Genomic DNA, 22,649 nt, shown 5'->3' with positions numbered 1-22,649 from the left:
GTTCATCTCATTGGAACAGCAGCTTTTCAATGAAAAAATCAAAGCTATAATCATATGGAAATGCTTTAAATCATTATTGATAAGAGAAATGCAAATTGAAACAACTTTGAGATATCATCTTCATACCTATCAGACTGGCTAAAATGACAGAAGGAGAAAATGATAAATGTTGGAGAGGATATAGGAAAATTGGAACACTACTACATTATTGGAATTGTAAATTGATCCAACCACTTTGGAGAACAATCTGGAATTATGCCCAAAGAATTATAAAACTGCCTATACCCTTTAATTTAGCAATACCACTATTAAGTCTATTTTCCAAAGTGATCAGGAAAAAAGAAACCTATATGTTCTAAAATATTTATAGCACCTCTCTTTGTGGTGGCAAAGAACTGGAAATTGAGAGTATGCCCATCAGTGGAAGAATAGCTAAAAAAGAAAGTGGTGTCATATGATTGTCATAGAATACTACAGTGTTACAAAAAATGATGAGCAGTTTGGTTCTAGATGGGAAAATTTGGAAAGACTGGCATGAAATAATGAAGAGTAAAATGAACAGAACCAAGAGAACATCATACAATAACAGTAATATTGTTTGAAGAATAACTGTGACCAATTAAGCTATTTTTACCATTATAAATATTCAGTTCAACTACAAAGGAACTATGAATGAAGATGCTACTTTCAGAGAAAGAACTGATAATTAGAAGTTTGCATTGTATAATTTTACTTATCTCTTTATGTATACGTATATATATATATATATATATATATATAAAAAAGTAAAAGGAACAAAACCAAGACAACATCATACAATAACAGTAATATATATATATGTCAAATGGTGGTTTTCTCTAGTAGAGGGTGGGGAAGAAAGGAGGGAACTTAAGATGTAACAAAAATAAATTTAATTTAAAAATTATCCCCCCCCCTTTCTGATATAATTTTTGTATAAACTTGCTAAGCCTTCTATTTATAAACTAGATTGTAAACTCCTATAGGGCAGAGCCTGAATTTTTATTTCTCTATGGAACATCTATGGGATTTAGTCAGAGGTCTTCCAATAGAAAGTATCTGTAAATATTTATTCAATGATAAGGCTTCTATTTCAGTTTTCAGAAGTCTATGCATTTATATAAAAATAGGTAAATAATGATTCATACGTTAACCTCAGAAGCATACATTTTGTAAACACCACGATGAAATCATCACATTTCTGGGTGGGAAGGAGTAAATAAATACAGTCAGAAATATTTGTCAAGAATACTTTTTTTCTGAAATGTCTTAACTCACTATTGATGGAGAAATGCAAATTAAAACAATTCTGAGGTGCTACCTCATACTTATTATTTTACCCATTAGATTAGGAGGACAGAAAAGGAGGAGGACAAGTGGTGGAGGGGACGAGAGAAAATGGAACATTGCAGAAATGTTGGTAGAATTGTGAACTGATTCAACCATTCTGCAGAGCAATTTGGAACTATATCCAAAGGGCCATGTATACCCTTTGACCATTACTAGGTCTATATCCCAAAAAAGATAAAAAACAAAAAGGAAAGGGACCTATATGTACAAAAGTTTTTATAGCAGCTCTTATTGGATCAAAGAATTGGACATCGAGGGGATACCCATCATTTGGGGAAAGGTTGAACAAATTGTGGCATGTGATTATGACGAAATACTATTGGCTATAAGAAATGATAAGGAATTTGCTCTCAGAAAAACCTGGAAATATTTACCTGAGCTGATGCAAAGTGAAATGTACTGTGTGCAAAGTAACAGCAATATTGCAAGATATGTGAATGACATAACCATTCTCAGCAATGCAATGATCCAAGATAACTCTAAAGAACTTATGATGAAAAATGCTTTCCATAACCAAAGAACTGATAGCATCAGACTGCAGACTGAAGTGTAGCTTTAAAAAAATTCACTTTTCTCTTTTTCTCTTATCCCTACGTGCACATTTATTACCTCTCTTCTTGAGTATACTCGTCTAAAAGTACCATTTCACGGACCATGGGACAAATATCTAACTTTATGACTGTATGATATTTTTTCCCCAAAAGCTAAAGAACCCTGAATTGCTGTGGAGCAAGTGGTTGAAAATCTATGGGTAAGGGGCAGCGAGGTGGGCAGTGGATGGAGCCCCAGCCCTGAAGTCAGGAGGACCTGAGTTCTAATGTGGCCTCAGACACTTAACACCTCCTAGCTGTGTGATCTTGGGCAATCACTTAATCCCACTTGCCTCAGCAAAAATAAAATCTGTGGGCGAGAACTGTGGACCTCAGTAGCAAAATTTAATCATCTTTTGGTTGTGTCATCATCATAAGTCCTGTTTTGGGTCGTTTCTAAATGAGTTGGAATCTGTAACCTTTTGCTTCAGTCTTTGACAGGGGTTAGGACTAAACTGCAGGACTAAGACTGCTTTGGTGTTTTCTCTAACCTTGACAACTACAAGAAGCTGCTCCACTTCCTCATGTCCCTAGTCCCTTGAACAGAGTGTCACACCTGCCTAGCCACTGCCTATTGTAGGACCTCATCACCTCTATCCTGAACTATTGAAATGATCTATTATTTGGTCTCCCCTCTTTAAGTCTTTCCTTATCCCGATCCACCCTCTACACAGGTGTTACTAACATTATATTCCTGAATCTGACCTCCTTTTTGTTCTCTCCTCAAAAAACTCCAGTAGCTCCTTATTGTTTCTAGAGTAAAACATTAATTTTATTGGATTTGTAAAATATTTCATCACAATTATCCCAATCTAACCTTTTCATTCATTTTATCATCGGCTGTTCACATCTTCTTCTCCTGGTTTTTCTGACTTCAAATCCTGGCTATCTATCCCCTTCTAAAAGAAAGCTTTCCTAATCATTTTCTTTCATGTTTTCCCTCTGTTAACCATCTCCTATTTATTCTGGTTATATCTTGTTTACACATAATTATTTGCATTTTCTCTCCCTTATTAGGCTGTTACCTCCTTAAGAAAAGGAGCTTTTGCTTTGTATTTCTGGCATTTAGTATAGTAGCTGGCATATAATAGTCAATGTTTGTTGTTTGACAGATTGATTTCAATCTATAGTCTAGTCAAATTGAGCTTTGACCTTCTTTTAGAGTACTCCATCTCCCAATTTTGTTTTAACTTTCCCTTTCTTTTTTTTCTCCTCAATAGTATTTTATTTTTCCAAGTCAGTGTAAAGGTAGTTTTCAACATTCATTTTTATCAGACTTTGTGTTCCAAATTTTTCTCCCTCCCTTCCTTACTTCCCCCCTCCTCAAGACAACAAGCAATCTCATATAGGTTAAATAATGCAATCCTTCTAAACATATTTCCATATTAGTCATGTTATACATGAAAAATCCGACCAAAAGGGAAAAACCACAAGCAAGGAAAAAAATAGACAAAAAAGGTGAAAATACTTTGCTTCAATTCAGTCTCCACATTTCTCTCTGTCTGGATGTGGATGGCACTTTCCATCCTAAATCTATTGGAATTGCCTTGAATCATCTCATTGTTGAAAAGTGTCAAGTTCATCATAGTTGATCATCACACAATCTTGTTGTTGCTGTGTATAATGATCTGCTGGTTCTGCTCATTTCACTCAGCATCAGTTCATGTAAGTCTCTCCAGACTTTTCTGAAATCATGCTGCTGGTCATTTCTTACAGAACAATAATATTCCATGACATTCATATACCACAATTTATTCAGTCATTCTCCAATTGATGGGCATCCACTCAGTTTCCAGTTTCTGGCCACTACAAAGGGCTGCCACAAACATTTTGCACATGTGGGTCCCTTTCCCTTATTAAATATTTCTTTGTGATATAAGCCCAGTAGTAATACTTCTGGGTCAAAGAGTATGCACAGTTTGATAGCCCTTTGGACATAATTCCATGCTGCTCCCCAGAATAGTTTGATCAGTTCATAGCTCCACCAACAATCCATTAATGCTCCAGTTTTCTCCTATCCCAACATTTATTATTATCTTTTCCTGTGCCTTAGCCAATCTGAAAGGTCTAACTTCTACTTTCTGTAACCCCTTCTTTCCTTCAACACAACTCAGTCAACACTTTATACAAGAAGCCTTTCCTGATTCCCTCACATACTAATATAACCTGCCTGCTCAAACTGCCTCTTATTAATTTTGTATTTATTCTATATGTTCTTACATCGGGAGATACTACTTTTGAAGTTGTTGAGAGAATGGACAATGTGCTGCTGTAAAGAATAACACTAGCAAGTGATAGGATTCTTATATTAAACAAGTCATAGAAGTTGTCTATTGCCCAGAGGAGAGTTAATTGAACTCCCTGAGGAGTAAGAGAAAAGTATGAGCCAGAGGTTTAGCAACTTTAGGAAAAATATAATAACTACCAGCTATATAAGTAAGCTCTCTGAATTAGATAATGGCTAAGAAAGTAAAACATCTAATGAGGAAGACATTATGTACAGAAACCAGAAAAAATTGGCTAGAATTGAGGTGAACACCAGCCTAATTGGTCAATCATTAATCATTTATTAAACTTATTATACAGGTATTCTCTTAAGGGTTGAGCATACAAAGAAAGGAAAAACAGTGACTAACTTCAATGAGCTCACATTCAAATCGAGCAGACAACATGTGAATGAGCATCTTTATATCAGACATATATATAGTACAAGTGGGAGATAATCTCAGAGGAAAAGCACCAACAAATGTGGCTGGGGGAAGGGGAAGGCCTTTTCCCCTTATGGAGAATTGTGATTTGAAGGAATCCAGAAAGTGGAGGTGAAGAGGGAAGGCACTTCAAGCATGGGGATCAGAAGAGCATTGTATGTGGGGAACAGAAAGATGGCCAGTATCGCTGGGTCATAGAATACATCGAGAGGAGTAAGGGTAAGAAGATTGAAAAGGCAGGAAAGAGTTGCTTGTAAAAGGCTTTAAAAGTGAAATGCAGGATTTTAGATTTGTTTCTGGAGGTAATAGGAAGTCACTGGAATTTGTTGAATATAAATATTATTGAATTTTGAAGAGAATCCTGAACTATAAGCAGCATATTTCCTATCTAAAATTTCCTTTTTATGGACTTATTGAGAAAAAAAGATAATTTATAAAGTTGATAGAATTATTAGTCCACACTTACTAACAGGTAATGGAAACATACATACAGAATTGTCAGCAGGTCACAAAGGTACCAGGACCTTTCATTCAGGACATTTCATCTCTGACTAGACTAATAGAGGATATTACAAGAGAAACTAGAGAAGTGATTGCTTATGCAGCCAGATGTTTCTGATAATTAATTATATCCAGTGTTGCTTTGTACATTCAAATATATAAATGGAGTGCTATGCATCTTTTTTTAAATTTAATTTTAAATTTATGGAATAAAACAAGCATTTCCATAAGATTGTACAATTAAAATAATGATGGTATATGAAATTGCAAATCACAACTTATTGATCTTTTTAAATATCTAAGAAAGTTATCATATTAATCTTTTTTTTCTTTTTTCCTTTCCTCCCCAATACTTTATTTCACTTATTACTATTGCTAGTGTTGTTACTTTATTATATTTAACTATTTTTATTGTTAGTGGTTTTCCTCTTTATTAAAGAAGCTTACCAAATGGTGTTTTGCACTATGATTTATATATTGTGTAAAAATATGTGGATCTGAAGTAATTTCAAGTAATTTTCAGGGGAAATGCAACAATTTTTGACCACAGGGAAAAATTTAATGCTGGTCTTAATAGTTTTTCCACAGAGAGATTATAGATGATGTTAACTATGTCTTTTAGATTGGGTGTCCCATCATGAAGTAACACTTTAACTGCTATTCTATGGAGGGTCATTTGAGAAGAGCTAGTTTTTCTCTTCTGTCTAGAAGAATGTCTGAATAAGGTACAAAGAAAGAGAATGACGGCAACTTCTTATGAAACCATTATAACTTTTATCGCATAAAGAGAATGGAAGAAGATTCTTGTAACTAGACTTAATTTGTTATCCTGAGTGAACTAAATGGTATGGGACCTGCAAGAGTGATGAAAGGACTTTGGCTTATTACTAAAATATTCTAAATAATGATGTCTTTGTTTTTATTGTTTATTTCATTGTTAGTCAACTGAATTGCATATTCAGTAACTTTAATACTTTTTAGTCCTAGGAGATTAAGAACCTTAATATAAAATATGAATAGACGGCTTCTCAAGATTACTCAATATTTGATGAACTGGGATGAGACTCTAAAATTAATTGAGAGAGATGTGGAACTTTTATTAACTGGATGAGGAAATACATAAACATGTTGATAGTTCAAAGAAATAAGATTAAATACGAGAATAAATCCAGTAGCAGGTTAAGGTGTGATGCATAAATAAATATAGTCAAACCCTGTTTAATCCTGTTACACATTTCCCCTGCTCCTCAAAGGCAACTGGAGCTTTCATTTTTATTTCTTTTGTATTTCCAGCACCAAGCACAATGCCTTGAACATAGTAGGTATTTCATAATGTTTACTGATTATTTATTGTTTTATGGAATTGGGAAGGGGGAAATTAAAAGTTATAAAGTCTTATTCAGTAGCACATTCAGTTTTGTTGACAAATTTCAGTAATGATAGTGAGGATTACTGCTTACTAGGGCAGAATTCTCCATTCCCTTTAATTGATTGGGGATTGGGAACTGGTGCTTAGCACTGGTAGAACAAAGTAGCTGAAAGATTACTTGGCAGTGCTTAATCCTTTTTCCCACTTTTCAACTCAACAAAAATTTTCAACCCCATCCAACAAGCATTAATCGTAGGACAAACAGGAAAGGATTCCCATCAGTGCTTGTCCATGAGCTGAAGCCTAAAAGAAGGAGGCTAGGTGTTTGAAGAGATTAGGGGTTAAGAGGCAATCATCCCAACCACATGCGACAGCTGTTGCAAAGGCATTGTGTTAGGAGAAGGAAAGCTTAGTTCAGGGAACAGCAAACAGACCAGTTTGGCTAGAAAAATTCATTAAGGGGAGGAATATCAAGTAATCCTAGAAACATAGGCTGGAGTCAGATTGTGCAAGATCTTTAAATGTCAAACTGAAGAATTTGTATTTTATGCTAAAAAAAAATGTAGGGAACCAACCACTTCAGCTTCTTGAGTAAAGAAATGGTCAGATTTGTGTTTTAGTAAGTTTATTTTAACAACTTTTCAGAGACTGGACTGGAGAAAGTTTTTCTCAAATCTGCCTATTCATCATTTCTTATTGCATAATTGTATTTATTCCATTCATATAACACAGCTTGTTAATCCATTCCCCAAATGATGGGCATCCCCTTAATTTTTGATATTTTGCCACTAGGAAAAGTACCACTGTAAATATTTTTGCACATGTAGAACCTTTCCCATTTTCACATCCCCAGCTGACAAATTAATCAGCTATCCTTGCAACATTTCAAACTCAATGTACAAAACAGAACTTAACTTCTTCCCAAATCCATTCTTTTTTCCAATTTTCCTATTTCTGTTCAAGGTTCTTCCATTTTTATTTAAAAACTTTTTAAAACTTTTATATTTTATATATTTATATATAAATTTATATTTTATATATTTATTTATTTTAAAACTTTAAAATTAAAACTTTTTTTATTTTAAAACCTAATCACCTATCTTGAGATGATAATTAACATACACACACACACACACACACACACACACACACATACACACACCTTTTTTGTGAGAAAATTATACTTCAATTTGCACTCATATGTCATTAGTTCTCAGCAGGTAAGAAGTTTTAGAGATGGTTAATTGAATGCTTCAAAGCTAACCAAGTCTCCCTGTGAGGAGGATAGACAAAAAGAGGTGCAAGAGGGCCTTAGTATATACCCATAGTTAGTGGGCATGTTGGCAATGATGAGCCAGAAAGGTGGATGCCTAAGAAGTAATCATATAAGTAGAAGGGGAACCAAGAGAAAGTAGGACCAGAAAGTTGGGGTCTGAGAAATGGCCATTGGATTTAGAAAATAAGAAACAATTGGTTACCTTTGAATGAGCAATTTCAGTACAAGATAAAAATTCAGTTCATTGGGCATGTTTAAGTCAAACAGCCCCTGGAATAATTTTTTTTTGTCTCGATATCACATTTTAGGAAGGGTATTGAACACCTGGAACAACTCCTAGGAAGGTCAATTGTATTATGATTGGAAATTAGCCCATAGTATGGAGTAAATAAGAAAGTTATCTTCTAAAATTTTAAAATATGTTTTGGGGAATGAGGGAATTACACAGTGGCCCTGCTTGTCCGTTGAAAGAAAAGTAAGGACCATTGTATAGAAATTGCAAAGAGACTGACCCATGACCCAATTAGAATTGTCCAAAAGTGTGTGTGTGTGTGTGTGTGTGTGTGTGTGTGTGTGTGTGAGAGAGAGAGAGAGAGAGAAAAAAGAGAAACCCAGAGAAAGAGAGAGAAGGGAAGAGGTGGAAGCAAGAAAAAGAAAGAGATCACTCATATTCTGCCACACTATTTCCCTGTGTTGAATTGGAAAAACTCTAAAAATACTCATATGGGTACAAAGGAATAATAAAACAGTCTAGGCCTGTGATTTTGTTCAAAGTTGGTTTGATGTGTTCCCAACAAAGAATTCGATGTGGTAGGAAGAGAAACCTTTCACTCTTCTCTTTTTACAATCTGTCTTTTCATTTACAAAGTACTATAAATAAGCCTTATCTCCTTCTGGTTCAGTACAATAGAGTTTGGATACCTGACGCTGATGAAGTTTGGAAATCTGCTGAAATAGCAAAGGACTACAAAGTTGGAGATAAAGTTCTTCATCTCCTTCTAGAAGATGGATCTGTAAGTATTCTTTGTTTCTTTCACGATGGACAAAGAAATGGGGGGGGGGGAGGCTAGAGACAAGGAAGGGGTATCTGGGACCAAGCATTGTGAATGACCTATAGGAATGTTCAGGAGTAGGGAAAGGTGACAGGTCAGTGGGAACTAATACTACAATCCAAAGCATGGTATCCCTTGGAAACAGTATCATCAGTAATACTCAACCTACTTCTGAGTAGTCTGAAGAACATTATATCCAATACACCAAAGGCCACAAATAATGGGATAATAGTTATAATACTCCATTGGACATTTAAAGATGTTTGGAGTACACTTAAAATAAGCACATCATTTGGTTACATAGGCATAATATTGTTAGCCTTCAGTTGGCAGGTTGATGAAAAACTTTGAGGGAAATATCAGAAGAAATTTAAGGAGAGGAAAAGAAACTGATTGGTAGAAAGGTAGATGCTGATATAGGAAAAAGAGATGGAGAAGGAAGATGAGAATAAAATAAATGAGAAGAAAAAGGAAAAGGAAAAGAAAATAAGTTAAAAATGTGTCTAAGTGTAGAAAAATGAGAATTGGTATGATGGGGGAAAGATAGAAACAATGCAAAAAGATGGCAAAACAGACTAATCAAGAGAATGCCAATTTTGAACCTCCTTATGGAAAGATAGGTCCAGTGTCTCGAGGACAGTGCGATATTTCAAACAACAACAAAAAAAGGTCTTTAGCCCTAACAGTCATTATTCATGGTATAATAAATATGATGTTTAAATAAGGTCATGTAAAGCAGTAAAAAGCCTAAGTCCTTCTGTATCCTTTATTTTTCAAACTTCTAAAGATCATTGAATTTTGTGCAGAGGTAACTTATATTTAGCTACCCACAATACAATGTTATAAAGAAAAATATTCATGTCTTTACTCACAATAAAGCGCATCCCTTGAAAAATCTCTCCATTTATGTGAAAATGATTTATGACTATCTCCAACATAATAAATTCTTGTAGTAAATTACTCCCCTCTCCCTTGTATCTTTTATTTCCCATTCTAAAAATAAAGGGAGTTGAGTAAATATCCATGATATAGATAGACCCTGGTCTACCCATATCATCACCCAAAGTTGAAGAGGTCTCAATCAAATTCCAGAACATTTTTTACCAAAAAAGGCAGAATAAAGTATATTCTAAAAGCTAATACAAGGAGAGATTTCTGCTTCCTCTCTCTTTATCTCCTTTTCCCTTTCACCTTCCCCTTCTTTCCATGGCACCATGCTAAATGAACACGCTAAATCGGAATACTCAGGTATGTTGTAATCCTGTCCTTGTGAGTGTAGTCATGGAAAATAAAAGGTTTGTGATGATGTTTCCAGTTAAAGAAAATAACAAAAACCATTCTTGTATCTCGCGGCTTGCCCTTTAGCTTTCCCTTCTCCAGTCTCTCCAGAGACACGGATTTGAAGAAAACCGATCATGGTACGCCAAGCTTTGTTCCATGTAGTTGGAAGGAAGCTCGACATCCATTCCTCTGGTTATTTTCCTACCAACAGCTTTTTTTTAACTTTTTAATTTCAAAAATATGTATAGATAACTTTCAATATTCACTCTTGAAAAACCTTGTATCCCGAATTTCCCCTCTCCCTTCCGCCACCCTCTCCCCTAGACGAGAAGTAATGCAGTACATGATAAACATGTGCAATCCTTCTTTTTTTTTAACTGGCATTCTGAATGCATTTTCCCCTCTAGGTCGATCCCACAATAGCTTCCTCGCTTCTTTATCTAGGGGAAAACTCCAGCTTCCAGGGGCATTCTTGACGTGGAGGCTCCCGGACAAGGCTGACAATGCAAGCCTTGCCAGAAGAACTGCTACCGCATTTGTTCGTGCCGCGAGGTCGGCTCTGTGCTTGGCTATTTCAGCTCGTGGGTTAAGCATCTTTCCCCGGCTGAGAAGGCCCGGAAGCAGCCCCGCGGAACAGCCGCCGCCTTTCCGGCCGTGGGCAGGTAGCTGCTTACCTGGCCCTGCTCGGGACCACCAGGGCCCGGGGCAGCGGGAGGTGGGGAAAGCAGCAGCTGGGGCGTCGCCTTTTTGCTTCAGCCAATGGCGAGCAGCCAAGCGGCTCCTTTCACTTAACCCCTTGTTTACGTTGTCAGGAATAACAAAAACGCTTTTTTTTTTTTTTTCACACTTTTGAAAAGTTCTCGCTTCCAGCTGTTAAAAGGTCCTTCCCGACGCCCGGCCCTTCCGCCCGTCGCTGCCTGACTGCGGTGGGTGCAGCGTCTAAGTGGCAGGCACCTGCTGGGGGGGAGCAGGGGCGGGGAGATGCACCACTGCCCCAGAATTGCTTGGTCGGCAGGAAAGGAGGAAGTGATGGCGCTGTGGGCCGCCCGGCCTTACGCGCCCCCTAGCGGCTGACGGGGAGCTAGAGCCGGCCTCCGGATGCGCTTCCAAGCTTTCGGGCTCTCTTTCCCCTCCGTGCGCGTGAATGTTATCAGAGCGGCTATGCCGAAGTCCAGGCAAAAGCAGGTTGTTTGATGGAACTAACGTTCCAGAGTCGGGGTCGGGCTCCCCGACAGGGGGCGTCCGCTCTAAGAAAGGTTGGAGAAGGCAACTGCAGTACAAGAGAGCGGCTGGGGGCGCCCGGGGGCGGACAGCCGCTTCGCGCGGCCCAGGGGATGGGGCTGGGGGCCGGGGGCCGGGAGACGGCCCCCCGGCGCGGGTACTCCTGGTCTGTGACTCGCGGGAAGTCTCCCGCTGCCTCGGCTTGCTCAGCAGTAAGGCGAGGAGAAGAAGAGCCTCCCCCCTGGGGCTGAGCTCGCGGTGAGACAGGACCTGTGAAGCGCTCACCGCCGCACCACTGCCCGCTCCCTTCGCGCTGCTGTTCCCGCTCTCGGCCGCCCGGAGCCGAGCTGGGCCCCCAGTAACGCGCTGGGGGGCGGGGCGGCCGCACTCCGTCAGGAAGGCTCCCCCTTCTGCATCCCAATCCGACCTCGGCCCCTTGTAGCCGCGCCGCGCCGCGCCGCCCCGGGCAAGTCACTCACCCGTTCCCTCCGTGTCCTCCTCCGTGTCATGAGCCGGAGCGGGAAATGCCCGACGGCTGCGGCATCTGCCGGGAACCGCAAGCGGTCCCAGAGAGCCGCCGGCACTGTGCCTCGGCGCTGCCGCAAATGCTGCCCTGGCCGCGCGGCCAGGAGCAATGGCCCCGGGGTCCGCGGCCCTGGCCGGGCCGCTCGCCACCCCCGGGGCCTGCGGCCCTGGCCGGGCCGCTCGCCACCCCCGGGGCCTGGGCAGGGTGCCGCGCTCCGGCAGGGAGCGAGGTTCCTCATCCGGGATCCGCGTGCCCTGAACGGCTTTTACTCTTTGCCCCTGCCCCCACCTTCTCTCTTCCTCCTTTTCCTTATTGCCGGCGGAATTCTTCGCCTAGGCTTAACGCGAGGTCTGGCTGTAGACCTTTCCTGAACAGCCCCTGTTTGGTAAGGGTTAGCTAATGCCCCGGAGGCGGGCGGAGGGCACCGGTGAGAGCCTCTCCTGGAGCAGAGAAGGGGCGGGGTGGGAAACACCTGAGTGGGGAGTGGCAAATTAGGAAGCTTGGGTCCCAGAGCTTGACAGCCCAGAAGTCCGTCTTAGGTCCGGATGGAGTACTGCGTGGGATGGAGCAGCCGCCATTTGTCTAATTCTAACTTTCCTCGGATCTTGACTCCTGTTCGGCTATTTACATTCCCTGTCCCCATAGTTGGGATGGACATGGTCGGGGGAGAGCCTGCTACGAACATTCTAGGTACAAGTTTTATACCTTCCCTCCCCCGTTAGACTATAAGCAGGGATTATGTTCTTTTGAAAATTTTTACCAATTTTTGACTTATGCCTTTTGTTTTTATACTCATTTTATATCTTTTAGATAATTATTTTTATGCTTTATATTCCTTTTTAAATATATCCTTCCCTTTGCCCTATCTTGCAAGTCGTCTCTTCTGACAAAAAATTTAAAATAACAAAAGGGGGGGAAACAACTTATCAAGACTAGCCAATACCGTAACTGTGTCTGATAGATATATGCAATATTTCATGCCATGGTATAAGAGCTTAGGGCTTACATTTTGTCTTCCCCACAATCTAGTTCCATATATGACAGGTGATTAGTAAATGTTTGTTAAATAAATGAAAGAAAACATATATATATATATACATACACACATGTACATGTATATACACGTATGCTTCTTTGGAATTCTGTACACTTAGCTCAAGTCACTGAATGCTTTTTGCCTCAGTTCCCTCATCTGCAAAATGAGGTGGATAAAGAAATGACAAACCACTCCAATGTCTCTCTCTGCCAAGAAAACCCCAAATGGGATTATGAAGAGTTGGATGTGACTGGAATGATATCACATTGGAACAAATTTGTGGTTTCGAAATAAACACCATAGCAGAACTATCTATTATCTGGCTATTGATTATTGAGTATGTATCATTTTTTTTATTCATTCCACCAGTTTAGCAGCGTTGGAGTAATGTTTGATATAAAAACAAACATTACTAGACATTACAAAACACTATAGTATGAATTAAAAAAAGGGTTAAGGACATATTGATCAATTAACCAACAAGTAGTGGCTGACTGCTTAACATGCCCACATCAGCAGTAGTCATTTTTTCTGGAAAGCCTGAGGATGGTGGGTTGCTAAAACTCTGGACTTCCAAACAAATGTCCTAATAAGCTTATTCTGATTAAACTCATCATTCTGATGAACCCTCAGACAGGGAGCCACTAGACTGCCTAAATAGGAAAGAAGCAGCCATCATCAGAAATGGAATCAGATGAAGGCTCCTGTGCTGATGAATAGTGGATTGGGGATCACTGAGTAGCCAGTGTACCTCTAGTGTGAGAAAGATAGGAAGAGCCAGTTTAAAGCAAACAAATAAACAAGCAAAAAACCCATGACCAGAACAAAAAGCTAAGTGACGATGTAAATGTATAGAGAGACATAAAGAACTCCAGAGAAGTGTTAAATCTCTGCCTTCTAGAAGCTTAGCACAATTTCATGCATTAGAATGTAATTTAAGAATTACAGAGAAAATGGCCGACAGTGTAATCTTTCTGAGCAAAGACATCATCAAGCTTGACCATGATTTGAAAGAGCACAGTCCCAGAGAGGAATAAGCCAAAAAGTTTCTTTAGGTAAAAGCATTTCATAGTCTTTATACATGTGCAATACAAAATTCCCTTTTGCGTGAGACTTTCTCTATCATGGTTTTGAAAATATATATATATATATATATTTTTTTTTTTTTCAGGTCAGCATAAAAAATTAAATGAAAAATTTTGGTAAATTTTGCAGAAGTCACAGATGTCATGCAGAGGTCAACAGATGACACAAAAAGTTTAGAAACTCAGAAATATATAAAATATTGTATATTGTAGAGCATTGTATGATATCAACCCAAATTTTACATCAGGTACATCATTCTCTTTTATGGGGTGTTTACAGTACTTGGTCAGTTATCAGATAACTGTAGTATTTCTTATTGCTCTAGTCTCTTCAGACTCACTGTCAAGAATAACATCTTTGAGCATGAAGGATAATGGTCCAGATAGGAACTCCAGAACCTTGTCATTAATTTTTTATTTTTTATTTTTTTGCTTTTCTTGTTAGGAACAGGATTATTCTGTTGATCCAGAAACACTTCCACCATTACGAAATCCTGATATACTTGTAGGAGAGAATGACCTCACAGCACTTAGTTATCTTCATGAACCTGCTGTCCTCCACAATCTCAAAATACGTTTTGCTGAATCCAAACTTATTTATACCTACAGTGGTAAGTAAAAAGATATTTACAAATTTTAAAAATTATAAGTAAAGACAAAAATTCAGTAATTGGTCATTACAGCATGATTTGAATTTTTAAATTTTTTTTAGCACTTTTTTTTGTTTTTACTTATCTTAATTTCCCAGTATATTCCTTCCCACTTTCATACACAAAAAGTCATCCCCTTGTGACAAAGTATGCAAGACAAAGGGAAAGGATAAAGAAATTTAGCAAAACAAAGCAACACATCAACCAAGTCTAATAAATAGCTAGTCAGTGTTAGAGAAGTACATTTTCATCCTTGCAAAGAACAAGAGAGGGGTAGGTGCATTTTCTCCTGTTTTCCAGAACCAATTTTGATCATTATAATTATATAGAGTCCAATTTCATTTTTTTATCCATTCCATTTCCATTGTCCATATTGTTTTTCTGGTTCTATTTACTTCATTTTGCATCAGTTGATATAAATCTTCCTTGGCTTATAAATAAATAAAAATATATATTTTTTATATTCAACATTTCTTACAAGAAAGTAATACCTACTTTCCTGTAAGAAAATAATACTTACGTGCCACAATTTGTTTAGCCATACCCCCAAATTATGGGCATCTAATTTGCTTTCAGTTTTATTTTGTTTTTTTTTTTCTATGACAAAAACATTGCGTTGAATATTCTGCAGTGTATGGGACATACAATGTATTGTATATAGCTCTCTGTGGGATATACTTTGATATAGACTCTCTGGGTGAAATAATATAAACATTTTAGTCATTAAAAAAAGTATAATTCCAAAGAGCTTTCCAGAATGGGTAAACCAATGGATGGTACCTCCAAAAGTATTAGTGTCCTAAGTGTTCCCACAGTCTGCCCATAATTCACTATTTCTATCTATTTTCATCTTTGTGACAAGCTGAAATTCTGAGTGACCCTGAATAATTAGGGGAAGCATAGTTTTATATCTATGAGGACAAAATAAAATGAAGCCCCTTTCAAAGTTAGGGATGCGCCATAGCAGTTTAAGATGAATTGACTCCAACTACCTTTGAATATTAAGACATCAGTATGCTAAATATAGATGAACACAGGGGTTGATAAAATTACTTGGTGTTTAAGCATTGCATTTTTGGACTCATTAGTGTTTCTAATGATGTCTGTCTATACATATTCCCTTCTCTCCCTAAGAGAAGGGATCCCTTTTGTTCCCATGCATCCTATGATGTATAGGAATCATATGGTTTTTGTATTGTTCTTGTCTTGGTAAAGGTATCTAAGAGAAAGGGGCAGCTCAGCGATGCAGTAGATAAGAAAGTGGGCCTGAAATCAGGAAGACCCGAGTTCAAATTTGACCTCTGCTGTTTACTAGCTTTGTGTTCTTGAGCAAGTCACTTAAACCTGTTTATCTCAATTTCCTCATCCATAAAATGAGCTGGAGACCACTCTAGTAATTTTGCCAGCAGTATTAGATAATCATTCTCTGAATAATTAAAAGTTGAAGAGAGGGATAGTGAATGGATCTGTGATTTCATTAACATAAGAAACCCCTAGATGAGGAAATTCCTTCTATCTAGAAAAGACTTGTACTTTCTCTGGAACTTACAGTTTCCCTGGTCAACTCTTCCAGTTATCTAGAGCCCTGGAGGCTGTGGCTTTTTCAAGTCAGCCAGCACATATCAGAGGCAAGAAAAAGTTTATTTCATTAAATAAACAAGAAAAAACTTTTTTTCTGGTTGACACCTCCCTATCAATAAAATACTGAAATTATAAGAATTAAACTATAAATGATTAATATATAAACAATTCATCTTAGAAAATACTTTTCAGGTTTGGTGAGCAACAAATAAATCAATGAATTTTATAAAAGCCTTCTAAAATTAAGAAGTAGCAAAATATTATTACTTTAAATTTTTTTCCAAATATCAAGCTTTTTTTTCCTTCCTTCTATCTACCTCCCTCTTCCAGCTGGGGGTGGGAGTGAAAAAATGCAAAATTTTTATTAAAAAACAAAAACACATAAGTTGCATATTTGTTGTTGTTGAGTCATTTCTGTCTTGGTCAACTCTTTATGATCCCATTTGGAATTTTCTTGGCAAAGATACTGGAATAGTTTGCCATTTCCTTCTCTGGCTTATTGTACAGATGAGGAAATTGAAACAAACAGGGTTAAGTAACTTCCCCAGAGTTGCTAGTAAGTTATCTTCTGAGACTAATTTTGACCTTAGAAAGATAAATCTTCAGGTCCAGCACTCTATCCATTGCCCCCTCCTATTGATCATATTGGTCATTTCCAAAAAATATATATCTCATTCTGCATATAGTACCTCTCAATCAGATGGTGGTTAGAAATCTTTATCATTGGTCCTCTGGAATAACCATTGATTGTTGCGTTGCTCAGATTTCTTAGATTTTTCAAAATTTTTCATTTTATTTCAAAATTACTGCTAAGGTCTTTGGTTTTAGCAAACACTAGACTATTAGGTTTGTTTGCTTTGGTATGTTATGTACTTAATTTGTTCCACAATTAAATTATCAATTTAATAATTAAATAATTATTTATTAAATTTAATAAAAATCTTTTTATTTTTTCTTTTATTTTTGCTGAGGCAGTTGGAGTTAAGTGACTTGCCCAGGGTCACAAAACTAGAAAGTGTTAAGTGTCTGAGACTAGATTTGAACTCAGGCCCTTCTGACTTCAGGGCTGGTGTTCTATCCAGTGCACCACCTAGCTGCCCCTACCTCTCTTTATTAAGCCCCTACCTCTAATTATTATTAAATAAATACTTTGGTGATTATGAGTTTGTAGGACAGTTTGGTGAATGAGTCTGTTTGCCTTCAAAATTCCAGTGTCTCTAGTATTGGCCCGAGTGCTTCAAAGACCAGACATGTTAAAAATGTTGGCGCTGTGCCTTATAAATTATCTTCCTCATTAGATTGTGAGCTCTTGTGGGCAAGACTTATTTTTACTTTTCTTTGTCTCTCTAGTGCTTAGCATAACATGTGGCATATATCATCATTTACTCAGTGCTTGTTGCCTGTGCCCCTGTAATCCCTTCTCATCGTATTCCCCTCATTTTGATGTTGTACTGAGATTCTCAAAAACATCTTGAATTTTCTTTCTTCAGGAATTATTTTAGTTGCTATGAACCCTTACAAAGAGTTGCCAATCTATGGAAATGCTATCATCCATGCTTATAGTGGGCAGAACATGGGAGATATGGATCCACACATATTTGCTGTAGCAGAAGAAGCATATAAACAAATGGCCAGGTATCTTCTCTCTTAACTTTGCCCTACCTATAACTTGTCTTGATTCTCTTTGTTCTTCCCATACTACTCACAGTTTTGGAGACAATTTAATTATTGGTCTGTCAAAAGAGCAAGCCTGGCAAATTTTTAGAATGCCAAGCTACAGGGTGGCATTTTTAGGGCATTCTGAGTTTTGGAACATACTATCAGAATGTCCCAATCCCACCATATAGTTATTTGCTTTGGAACAAGTTGTTTATGGGTATCCTGGACACTTAACAAGGTTTTCGGAGTAGATTTCTGTGGAGTTATTATAATTATTATTATTCTCTCACTTCCCTTCCTATTTCCTTGTGCCCCACAATTTTCTTTCTCCTTTCTTTTCTAATGTTTGCTCTCATGCAGAATGCCTATCAATCTTAAATTTATTTTAATATTTATCATTAATTTAAAACCCCAGTAAAAATAGAAATTTTCTAGTTCACTAATATTGATTATTCTTTTTTAGTCATTTAAAAATTGGATTATTTCATTATCTGGTATGGGCTTCCATTATTATGTACTTTAGTACATGCTAGTGGCGTATTTAATAAAAGTTAAAGATTTATCTGGGGGGTGGCCACAAACCACCTCTAAAGGTTTTGAGGATGTGCTAATTAGTCACTTAGTTCACAGGTATGCTTACTAGATGCTAGGTACAATGTTGGCACATAGATATCTTTTACTAGTTGTGTGGCCCCAGGCAGGTCCCCTAACCTTGTTTGTCTCAGTTGTCTCATTTGTAAAATAAGCTAGAGTAGAACAAGACAAACCACTCCAATATCTCTGCTAAGAAAACCCCATTTAGGCCACAAAAAGTTGGACATAAACGAAAAGACTAAATAATAACAAAAAAACCTTTTTAATGTTTTGTTAATATTGTCCTTCCTCCCTTCTTCCCTCCCTCCCTCCCTTTCTCCCTCTCTTTCTCTCTTCCTTCCTTCCTTCCTCCCTTCCTTCCTTTCTCCCTTCTTCCTTTCCTTCCTTCCTTCCTTTCCTTCCTCCCTCCCTTCCTTCCTTTCTCCCTTCCTCCCTCCCTCCCTCCCTCCCCTCCCTTCCTTCCTCCCTCCCTTCTTTCTTTCTTTCCTTCCTTCTTTTCTTGTTTCCCTCCTTCCTTCTCTCCTTCCCTCGCTCTCTCCCTCCCTCTTTCCCTTCCTCCCTCCTTCTCTCCCTTCTTTCTTTCTTTCCTTCCTTTTGTTTCCCTCCTTCCTTCCCTCCCTCCCTCCCTCCTTCCTTCCTTTCTTCCTTCTTTCCTTCCTTCCTTCCTCTTTTCTCTTTCTCTTTATCACTGCCTACCAACTCCCTCCCTAACCCATCATAAATAGAAGCCCTCTTTTGTAATAAATCATTTTGTAATAAATCATTCTAGTTAAAAAAAAAAAAAACAGATTCACACATTAGCTGTGCCATCAGCTGTAATAAGGAAGCTCATAAGAAGGGAGTTTTGGGAGTAGAAGTAATTTTGGATATATTAAAATTGAGGTGTCTATGTTAGAATTAATTCAAGATCTCTAATAGGCAGATGGAGATGTTGGACAAAATCAAGAGAGAGGTTTGGGTTGGATAAATAATTTGAGAATCATATGCATAAAGAAGACAGTTTAATCCATGGGAACTGATGAGATCACCAAGTGAAATAGTAGAGAGCGGGGAGAGTGGTCCTCTGAGGCAGCAAACTCAAAATCAGCATTAGTAAGAATCTGATGTGGGCTTCCAATGGCCCTGAAGATTTGATTCCTTCTCCAAAGCAGCTTGATAATATTCCAGGAATGATACTGTTGCCCAGAAACTACGTCTGAAAGCATCTTGCTCCCAAATAATACTGTTCTTTCATGGTTTTGCTCTAGAAACAACAAGAATCAGTCGATAATTGTGAGTGGGGAGTCAGGGGCTGGAAAGACAGTGTCAGCCCGATATGCTATGAGATACTTTGCCACAGTCAGCAAATCAAGCAGTAATGCTCATGTGGAAGATAAAGTGCTGGCCTCCAATCCCATAACTGAGGTAAGCAATTACGGGTAAAGGGAAGAACTTGGTTCATTATGGATGAGGTTGATAACAATCGCAATCTCATCCCAACCTGGACAATCAGCGCATTGCTGGACAATGCTGTGCCTCCTCCAGCTGTACCTCGACAGTAATCACCGATGACCCAGTGACTTCAGTGTCTAAGCCCTGCTCCCCTCAAATTCTGGGGATCTTAAGAATCAGGGACATGAAAAGTAGACACAGATCTTCCTTGTGAAAATAAAAGTACAGGGAATGATGTTAGCTTAGAAGTTGAAGCATATCTCTGAAAATTGGGAAGATCCATCGACCTTGATTTACCTAATTTAAGATTAAATTCAGGCTGTAATGTAGAAAATGGGATAATTCTGTTTATTCTCTGGCTACAGAAAGAAACAAAAAAGGCAGTATCGATACTTCACAAGCGAATAATGTTGATTCTTGGCTGGAGTTGCAGTTGGGAATATCATAAATAAGACTGAATAAAATAAATTAAATAAGTTTGCATTGTAGTTCTGTATGAATCCAAGCTCTCATGCTTTCAAATCTAAAGAAGCTAGGCAGTGCTGTAGATAGAGCAATGAGTCTGGAATTGGAAAGACTTGAGTTCAAATTCATCCTCTGATACTAGCTAGATAATCATGAGCAAAACATTAAAAAAAAAAAAAAAAAAAAAAAAAAAAAACTCTGCCTGTCTCAGTTTTCTCATCTATAAAATGGGATTATAATAACATTTACCTCCCAGAATTATTGTAAAGAATAAATGATATAATAGTTGCAAAGCACTTAGTGTAGAGCTTGGCACATAATAAGTGCTATATAAATGTTATCTGCCATTGTTATTTTTTTTTCAAGTCAGAAAAATGGGTACATGTCCAGCTTTATCCAAGCTGATGTCATTTGAAAAATTTAAGACAAATTTCCCTATTCTTTCTATATACATATCCATTGTGGTGGTTGATGATTTCCTTTCTAGTAAAAGCTTTTCATTTTTGAAAAATCCTGAAGTATCAGTGAATGTTAAAAGCAACCATCATAGACATGACTATGATATTACTGAAACAAAGACTCAGCCGGAATACCAGGTTAGTTTTTAGGGACAGCAAGGTAGAGAAGAACAAGCTTTGGACAATAAGGCAGAAAACTTGAATTTGAATTCAGTTTCTGGGATTTATTACTTGTGTAATTCCATCCCATCCTGATGAATTTCTTCACCCATCTGTGGCCCAGCCTTTTATCTTGAATTGGAGGATATCAATCACACTCACTTAACAACCCCGGGTGATTATGAGGACTGGAGGAGGATGTTTTACAAACCATGCTTTATAATCCATAAAGTGTTATTTAGATCAAAGTTGTGGGAAGAAGGTTAAGTAACAATTGTGCTCAATAAATAAGTTTAAGTTAATAATAAAACAGATATCATAAATTGGTATTCAATGCATTTTCCCAATGCTTATCACAGATAGTAAGTCTTATAAGAGGTCAGATGATGAAGATGGCTTCAGGCTTGGTGGTCAGGGAGAACTCAAAAAAGGTGAGATTTGGATAAGACAAGGAGAAAAGGAGGGAAGCAGCATTCTGGATTGAATTGAGAGTGCAGAGGCAGAAAAACTTAGAGCATTTGAACTATTACGTGGCCTCTTGGCTACTGTGTAGGGTTTATATAAGGGAATAATAAGAGGTTTAAGTGATAAACTGGGGTCAGGTCCCAAAAGACTTTGAATGCCATTCTGAGGAATTCAAATTTATTCTGTACGCAAGGGAAAGTACTCATCACCCCTAGTTTCTGCAATCAGAATTCCTTTTGTTTAAGTCTAGTACCCTTTGTCTAGGGTCTGTATTTTATCAAGAACTACTCTAATGATCTTGTTTCAAAATATTTTTTTTATCTCAAAACTGTCTTTTGTAGGCTGTTGGAAATGCCAAGACTACCCGAAATGATAACAGCAGTCGCTTTGGAAAGTATACAGAAATCAGCTTTGATAAAAGGAATCAAATTATAGGAGCCAACATGAGAACTTATCTTTTGGAAAAATCCAGAGTTGTCTTTCAAGTAAGGAAAAGAACTTCAATTAACCCTCATTCTTTTCAGCTGTTCATATTTACTTAATGATTAGGGGAAGACTTGAATCATTCACTGGCAGGCAGAATGGAGTTTTGCATTTTTAATCTGTAATAACAGCTTTTTAAAAAAAATTATCCATATGGGATAGTCAGCAAATGGGTAAGTTTTCAATGGATATAGACCCTTAAATGTTATTATTTCATAGCTTCATCATTTGTACATTGTTACATAGTTTTAAGATTAGATTTTTATTGTGTTGGGGGGAAAAAGCCTAATGAAAGCAGGCACAGTTATAATGGTTTTTGGTGCAATACTGAGTCTAGGAATGAGATTTATATTTGATCCTGGGGATGAGGTAATTTTATATAGATACATACACAAGTCTTTTACCCAACATAAAGGTAGAAAAATTATTTGGGTTTGTGAAGGTAATAAATTAATTAAGTCTCAACAAGTATAGGTCATGCTATTCCCATTTTACACAATCCTATCCTTTAAAAATAACAAGTCTTTCTTCTTTAAAAGTCCTTTATCTCAAACTGTCCAGTTGTTTTGTGTCTTTGTTGGAGAAAGGACTCATTCCCAGTAGTGCCCTACTGGGAAATTGACTTAACACAGACAAGTAGTTCATTATTTAATTGCTTTTAGAAAGAGTTCCTGGGAAACACAGATAAATA

At 37.7% G+C, this 22,649-nt stretch overlaps 1 protein-coding gene across 3 annotated transcripts in view; it reads left to right on the top strand.

The window, feature by feature from the left end:
• MYO5C (myosin VC) overlaps positions 1–22,649 on the top strand; it is a 139,926-nt gene that overhangs the window by 15,925 nt on the left and 101,352 nt on the right. For 2 of the 3 annotated variants that reach the window (XM_031955213.1, XM_031955215.1), the window contains exons 2-6: positions 8,715–8,825; positions 14,459–14,624; positions 17,735–17,879; positions 19,745–19,901; positions 21,817–21,960. In XM_031955213.1, the coding sequence (XP_031811073.1) occupies positions 8,715–8,825; positions 14,459–14,624; positions 17,735–17,879; positions 19,745–19,901; positions 21,817–21,960 (723 nt within the window). Of the gene's footprint in view, positions 1–8,714; positions 8,826–12,398; positions 12,583–14,458; positions 14,625–17,734; positions 17,880–19,744; positions 19,902–21,816; positions 21,961–22,649 lie in introns of those variants that run through there. The other variant, XM_031955214.1, reaches the window with a different exon arrangement.

Source organism: Sarcophilus harrisii, chromosome 2, assembly GCF_902635505.1.
Source record: "Sarcophilus harrisii chromosome 2, mSarHar1.11, whole genome shotgun sequence".
Lineage (NCBI taxonomy): Eukaryota > Metazoa > Chordata > Mammalia > Dasyuromorphia > Dasyuridae > Sarcophilus > Sarcophilus harrisii.
Note: the sequence above shows the minus strand (reverse complement) of the source record. Positions and strands in the feature narration are given on the sequence as shown.